Source organism: Balaenoptera borealis, assembly GCF_965194805.1.
Source record: "Balaenoptera borealis genome assembly, chromosome: 14".
In the NCBI taxonomy this organism is placed as follows: domain Eukaryota; kingdom Metazoa; phylum Chordata; class Mammalia; order Artiodactyla; family Balaenopteridae; genus Balaenoptera; species Balaenoptera borealis.
In genome coordinates this window covers 49,166,204-49,174,157 of record NC_138875.1, presented here as the reverse complement: position 1 = coordinate 49,174,157, position 7,954 = coordinate 49,166,204, and the positions used below count along the sequence as shown (strand labels likewise).

At 41.9% G+C, this 7,954-nt stretch overlaps 1 protein-coding gene across 4 annotated transcripts in view; it reads left to right on the top strand.

Moving 5' to 3' along the window:
- Positions 1-50: 50 nt before the first annotated feature.
- The window catches only part of TAF4B (TATA-box binding protein associated factor 4b), a 115,587-nt gene continuing 107,683 nt past the window's right edge, over positions 51-7,954 (top strand). For all 4 annotated transcript variants that reach the window (XM_082355487.1, XM_082355488.1, XM_082355486.1 and 1 more), the window contains exon 1: positions 51-1,953. In XM_082355487.1, the coding sequence (XP_082211613.1) occupies positions 1,611-1,953 (343 nt within the window). In that variant the 5' untranslated portion in view covers positions 51-1,610. The remainder of the gene's footprint in view (positions 1,954-7,954) is intronic.

Here is a 7,954-nt window from a genome sequence, read left to right as displayed (position 1 = left end):
TTTTCCTCTCTTCAACTTCACTTGGAGGGGTTTTCTGTCAGGTAAGTGATCAAGTAAGTCTTCATAAAATGGGGAATGTTGCGATTGATTTGGGTCATGAGATGGGTTCTTGATTTGGACTGGCTGAGATGTGGGAGATGGCAAACGCAGTGACGTGTGAGGACTGTGAGGAGATCCTGTCCGCTGGAACAGACAGGCAGGGAGAGACCTAGAAGCTGTAAACGTCACGTTGCCTGCCTACCTGCATAATCTATCTCATTCAGTATAGTGTCGGTTCCTACAAATATATAATATTAGGACAACAGCCTGAAATCAAGGCATCCTCTCTGATTAGATCTCTAAGGGGCATGTTTTCCCATATTTGACTTGTATTATTGATTCATTTGCCACACTCTTTTCACTTATTCAAAGAATATCTAGCATTGCACTTAAAATCTAAGCGCTAGAATCTGAGGATGTAGGAATCAAAAGACACTGTCCCAGTTTTCAAGCAGACAGACACGTAAACAACTTAAATAAGCTCAAAGGTGACAGAGACATCTACAGCAACGCCGAGGAAGGGAGAGATTTTCCCCTGGGGCAGCTCAACCCTAAATTAATTATTCGAAAATAGGCACATTTTACGGACTGTAAAATTATACGCCATGCTTAAACATTTAAAAGAAAGAAATGGAAGTTTTTTTTTCACAGTGTCAAATGCAATGCTCATTCTAACGACGCTATACAGCCAAGCCCGCAGAAAAACAGTGAGGAAGCGTGATTGAGTTCTTACTTTGTTACCGTTCTCTGAAATCGGTCCTCCACACTGTTTCCTTAAAAAGTAGAAGCCTGTGGAAAGTATAGTCCGGGCTCTTCAAGAAACACGCAACTGGGGATACCAAGGAGAGAGCAGAACGCGGATGCCGCAGTTTTCCAAGTACTGTCTGGCCTCCCCACGTGGTAGATTTTTGGCAACTCACCCCTCCTTCTTCAGGATTCAGAGGCGGATTCTAAGGCCCTCTGGAGCCGTCCCTACTGACGTCACGAGCGCGATTCCAGTCTGTGGCCAATCACGCGGCCGGAGTCGGGGGGAAGCCCGGTGCAGCGGCGGCGGCTGGTGCGCGTGCGCGAGGTCTCCGCGTGGCTATATAAACATGGCTGGCGTGGCCGCGCTGAGGGGCTGTGCGGAGCGCGCGTAGGGGGCTTTGGGCCGCTCTGGGTTTGTAGTTTTGAAATTTCTGGCGGGGGAATCCGCCGCGCAGAGTTTTGGTGGAAGGTGGGAGCCGAAGTGACGCCCTTCCGGGAGCCGCGCAGCCGGGCTCCGCTGTATCTGGTCCCGAGGCTGAGGGGCCGGGTTGATCCGGCGCACGTGTGAGCGCCGCTGAGGAAGCGGCGAGTGGCCGAGCAGGTGTGGCTGCCGGCGGGGCCGCGCGGACTGGAGGAAGGTCCGGGACGCCGGGGTCCCGCTGTCCAGCCGGCGCCGGTCACTGACTCGTGTGGCGGCCCCGGCGCCTCTCCCTAGCGATGCTGTGGAGCCGGAACTGCACTGGAGTCGGCTGCCGCTTGTCAAGCGTCCCCTCGCCTGTGCTCCCGGAACGGCGGCGCCTCAGCTGCCGCTGATCCACCTGGGGATGCCCGCGGGCCTCACAGAACCGGCCGGCGCCGCTCCCCCCGCCGGTGTGGGCGCCTCCGGGACCGTGACCATGGCCCCCGCCGCGGCTCTGCCCGTCCGGGTGGAGAGCACTCCGGTGGCCTTGGGCGCCGTGACTAAGGCTCCTGTCAGTGTCTGCGTGGAGTCCACGGCGTCCCAGCCGCTGCGGTCCCCCGTGGGGACCCTGGTGACAAAAGTGGCTCCTGTCAGTGCTCTTCCTAAACTCAGCAGCGGCCCTCGTCTGCCAGCTCCTCAGATTGTCGCTGTGAAAGCCCCCAACACCACAACAATCCAGTTGCCTGCTAATTTGCAGCTTCCTCCAGGTATGTCGCTCACCTTTTCCGGCTTATCTCTCGGGCCAGCCAGCGGTGACACGGGAAACGTCGCAGCCCGGGATTGCGCCTTCTCGCTGGGAGTTCTAAACAACTCAGCCAGGAGAACCTTTCATAATCTTGACTTTGCGGGGCAGTGATTTGGCGTTGCAATCAAGATAGCCTCTTTGAGTCCTTACTGCATAGTTTTTCTTTTTCTATTTAAAGAGAGCATCTTTTCCCTTAAGTGACACAGGAAAAGCTGGAGCAGCATATTCAGGAGGGCCCTTGAGGCACTGGCTCTTAGGTGCGGGAAGATAAAGAGTATCGCTAAAGTTTGTTTTCATATGGAGAAAGGATCAATTTTTATATCCACACGCTTAGATTACTATGTTAAAAAAAAAAAGTGTTTTTAAAAGCCTCTTGTGTGTTAAGACCGAAAGTGAATTTTAAATTTAAACAAGCCTAAGTAAGTTTACTGCTTAGAAATGAATAATATTGCTTCCCGCACAATTTTCAGATGTGTGATGATTGTAAGTAACTTTGAGTTAGAAGGATCCGTCTCACAGGGAGCAAATGCCGGAGTTGACAGGTCAGAGCCATGAGGTGGTTATTTGTGAAGCATTGTGTGAATGCTACCGTTAATGAGCCTGTGACTACTTTATATACTAGAGTTTACTCTGTGGGGCTGTTTTTTATGACTGAGACAAAGGTTTTGCTTTGTGATCATTTGCATATTGTAAATATGCAGAATGGTGTTTGAGTGTTCTACCTTGTTTTCTTTCCTCAAATGAAAGTCACTTGGAATTTCAGTGGGGAAAAAAAGCACATGTTATCTTCTTTGGGAAAAAACTCTATTCATAATTTGATTGTTTTCTATGTATTTTGCTGAGCAGCAATGGGAACTCTGACCCCCAAAGGTGGTAAAGAAGTGGAAGCATTTGGTTCACGTGATGTCAGTTTCCCCTAGCAAAATGAGAGCGCCTCTTTTGTAGCTAATGTTGTGTTGTAGCTGTGTTTTAGTTTTGTATGGTACAGGACGTACATACACTTAAGGCTGTGTGCACCACTGGATACATTTTATGCTGGTTCTAAATTGTCATCCTACATGCACTCTTATAAAGTAGCTATGAATGTGTTTGAATGAAATTACTCCTAATTTGTTAAAAACAAAATTCCTATCTAGTCAGTGAAGTTTGTCTAGAAACAATCAAAAAAGTATTAAGAGAGAAGAACTTTCAGGAGTGGAAACTTGCTGGTAAGTGGGAACGGATCACTTATTGAGGGTGTACTGTGCTAAGCACTTTTAAAAAAAATTGACCTACAGTTGACATACAACATTATATTGCTGGGCACTTTTTATCCATTATTATTTTTATACATTATTTATATTCTTTTGTTTGCTGGTCATAATAGATAGATAGCAAATAAGGAAAAAGGTCTCAGGGTAAAGAATTTGCCCAATGCCAGACAAGTCATAGATGTCAGAGGGAATTTGAATTCAGGTCTGTTTAACTCTACTCTTTCCGAAACACTGTGCTTACTACTTGGTGTGTGTACAATATGCCTCCTTGCGTAGCAATGTTAAAAGGCGATTTATAGAATTTTAGAGCCTGATCTTTTTATTACACAGAGAAACCAAAACTGAAACTTGCTAGAGCAAAACAGCAGCAAACCAGGACCACAGCCTAAGTATGCACTACACTAAAACTTGTTATGCTGTCGACCATGGATTAAACTCCCACAAAAGAGAGGAGATAAGTTGCCTTTAGGAGTTGTTATTTAGAGAGGAGGTGAGAAGGTACCTTGAAGAGCAGCTTTTGGAATTTCTGCTGAGGGGTGGCAGAAGAACATACTCATATTTGTGCTCTCACAGATGCACAATAAGATAACCGATACTTGAGGAATGACATAGAAACACTGATTAAAATAACGTTTTAAAAAGGTCTTGTTCTACTTTTATATACTGAGGATTAGCAGAGGATTACTCAAGGATGCTTAAATTACATAGGAGTCAGCTCTCATTTTCCCAAGGTAATGAATACTTTAAGTATTTGATTTCTCTTTACTTCAGAATTTCCTCTGTGAACAGAACTAGTTTTTAAAAAATATGCATATGCACCACAGGTTTTTCTAGGGAGCAGGAGCTGGAAACAAAAAGGGGGGCATTGTGAGGAAATGAAAGAAACTGTAGCAAAGCCCTGAAGATTATTCTGTTGAATATTTTTGGTAATCTCTTCAGTCTTCTTTTTTATGAATTTGTGGGATTTAGACCAGACTGTGGCTCTTTCCGGTTTTGGTATTCTGTGTCTCTTCTATCATGTATTTCAGAGTGATGAGTAAGGACTTGATTGCTTCTTTTATGTCATAGACTGTGCTTCATAAATTCTGCTTCTCAGTCTTACTGTACAGAAGTTTGTGAAAGTTGCTTGTGAAATGGTTCGGGTCCTTTTTCATCAACTCCTTCATGCTGAGACGTGGTATAGGTTTTGCATTTCTCAAATTCCTGAATTAGTTCCTGGATAATCTTCGTGGTTCTTGTTTCCACCCTAGCTTTATCAAAGGAATATTACATGATCATCTGCTCCACAGTTGTAACAGTGCTCCTGGACGTCATGAAATGAGAGACAGTTGTCTTCAGTGCTCACCATATGCGCCATCCACTGTTTGGATTTCAAAGGCTGTGAAGTCACTTTAACTCATATTTGAGTTAGAAAGACTCAAAGGTTGTGGACCTTAAGGCATTAATAACAACTACCACCAATAACTTTAAAATTCATAAATTTGCTCATATTGTCTCATTTGATCCCTTTAACAGTCCTGCAAAGTAAGTATAAGTCTCTCAGTCCACAAACATGGGATGTCTTTCCATTTATTTAGATGTTTAATTTCTTTCAGCAAGTTTGTAGTTTCCAGAGTATTGCTTTTGCACTTATTTTGTTAAATTTATTCCTAAAGTATATTATTTTTGATGCTATTGTAAATGGAATTTTTTTTCCTTAATTCCATTTATAGTTAGTCATTGGAAATGTATAGAAATACAGTTTTTTTTTTTAATTGATCTTGTATCCTTCTTCCTAGCTGAACTCGTTTATTAATTTTAATGGCTTTTTTTCGTGGATTTGTTTGGATTTTTATATAGAAGATCATAATATATGTGAATAGATAGTTTTACTTTCTATTCTGGATGCCTTTTATTTTATTTTCTTGCTTAATTGCCCTGGTTAGAACTCTCAGTATAATGTTAAATAAAAGTGGTAGTGATTGTAGGCATCTTTGTCTCATTCTTCATCTCAAATGTTCCTGATCTTAGGGGAAAAGCATTTAGTCTTTCACCACTAAGTATGGTGTTCGCTGTGGGTCTTAAACCAACCTTGCATACTGAGATAAATATCACTTGGTTATGGGGTATAACACTTTTTAAATGTTGCTGGATTCAGTTCGTAGTACTTTGTTGAGAATTTTTGCATTGGTATACATAAGACATTTTGGTCTCTAGTTTTCTTGTGATGTCTCTGTTTGGTTTTAATATCAGGGTAATACCGACCTTACAGAATGAATTGACACATGTTTCCTCTTCTGTTGTTTAGAAGAATCTGTGAAGGATTTATTTTTCCTTAGATGTTTGGTAGAATTCATCAGTGAAGCCATCTGGAACTGAGCTTATCTTGTGGATGCTATTTTTGATTATTAATTCAATCTGTGTTTGTTAGAGATCTATTCAGGTTGCCCATTTTCTTTTTTTTTAAATTTTTATTTATTTATTTATTTATTTTATTTATGGCTGTGTTGGGTCTTCGTTTCTGTGCGAGGGCTTTCTCTAGTTGCGGCAAGCGGGGGCCACTCTTCATCGCGGTGAGCGGGCATCTCACTATCGCGGCCTCTCTTGTTGTGGAGCACAGCCTCCAGACGCACAGGCTCAGTAGTTGTGGCTCACGGGCCCAATTGCTCCGTGGCATGTGGGATCTTCCCAGACCAGGGCTCGAACCTGTGTCCCCTGCACTGGCAGGCAGATTCTCAACCACTGCGCCACCAGGGAAGCCCCATTTCATATTATTTATCCAATTTATTTGTTTATAATAGGCCATAGTATTCTATTATAATCCTTCTTTCTGTAAGATTAGTGGTCATATCCTCTCTTTTTCATTCCTGATTTTAGCAGATTGAGCCTTCTCTCCTTTTCTCTTAGTTAATCTAGGTAAAGATTTGTCAGTTTTTTTGGTCTGTTCAGAGAACCAACTTTTGATTTTTCTCAGTTGTTCTTCTATTCTCTATTCTATTGACCTCTGCTCTAATCTTTATTAATTTTCTTTCGTCTGCTTGCTATAGTTTTTATTTTGCTTTTTTCCCCAATGTCTTAAGATAGAAGGTTAAGTTATTAATTCAAATAATCCTTCTTTTATTTATTTTTTATTTTTTTTGAAATGCAAATATAATAATGTCTCTCCTACTTGAAATCTTTCAGGGCTTCCCACATCTCCTCAGATCTTTTTTTTTTTAATATAAATTTATTTATTTATTTATTTATTTATTTATTTATTTATTTATTTATTTATTTTTGGCTGTGTTGGGTCTTCATTGCTGCGCACGGGCTTTCTCTAGTTGCGGCGAGCAGGAGCTACTCTTCGTTGTGGTGCGTGGGCTTCTCATTGTGGTGGCTTCTTTTGTTGCGGAGCGTGAGCTCTAGGCGCGTGGGCTTCTGTAGTTGTGGCTCGCAGGCTCTAGAGCGCAGGCTCAGTAGTTGTGGCGCACGGGCTTATTTGCTCCACGGCATGTGGGATCTTCCCGGACCAGGGCTTGAACCCATGTTCCCTGCATTGGCAGGCGGATTCTTAACCACTGTGCCACCAGGGAAGCCCTAATCCTACTTTTAAAATAGAGGGATTTACAACAACAGTCGACCTGTGAACAACACAGGTTTGCACTGCACAGGTCCACTTATACTCAGATTTTTTTCGATAAGTCCATATTATGGTACTACATGAGCTGCAATCAGTTGAATCTGTGGATGCGGAACTTCAGATATGGAGGGCCAACTGTAAAGATACATGCAGATTTTCAACGGAACAGGGGTGTGGGGCGTCAGTACCTCCAACCCCCACGTTGTTCAGGGTCAGCTGTATAAATTTCCCTTAGACACTACTTCAGCTGCATCACATAAATTTGGGTATGTTGTGTCTTCATTTTCATTCATCTCAAAGTGTAGTCCAGTTTCCCTTGTGATTTCTTAATTGACCAACTGGCTACTTAGGAGTAATTAATTTCTACATAGTTATGAGGTCCCCTAATTTCTTTTTGTTACAGATTTCTAATTTCATTCCATTGTAGTTGGAGACCACACATTGTATGATTTCAGTCCTTTTAAATTTATTTAAACTTGTTTTATATCCTAGCATGTAGTCTATCCTGAGACTGTTCCACGTACACTTAAGAAGAATGCTGTTGTTGGGTGGAGTATACTATTGATGTGTTTTAGGTATGGTTGGTTTATAGTGTTGTTCAAGTATTTGATTTCCTAGTTGATCTTCTACCTAGACATCTATCTTTCATTGAAAGTAGAGTGTTGAGGTCTCCCAAGTATTATTGTTGAATTCTCTATTTTGTTCCTTCATTTATGTCAACTTTTCTTCATATATTTTGGGCTTGGTTGTTTGGTGCATATATGTTTGTAATTGTTAAACCTTCCTGATCCATTGGCTGTTTTATCGATTATAAAGTACCCCTCTTTATCTCCAGTAACACATTTTGTTTTACTCTATTGTCTGATATTAGTATGGCCACTCCAGTTTTCTTATGGTTGCTGTTGGATGATATGTCTTTTCTGTCCTTTTACTTTGACCTTTTTAGTGTCTTTGAGTCTAAAGTGTGTCTTCTGTAGGCAGCATATAATTGAATCCTATTTTATAATTGGGTCTGACACTTTTTGCCTTTTGATTGGATTATTTAATCCATTCACATTTAATGTTAATGATATAGTTGGGTTTAGGCCTGCCATTTACTTTTTTTGGTTTTT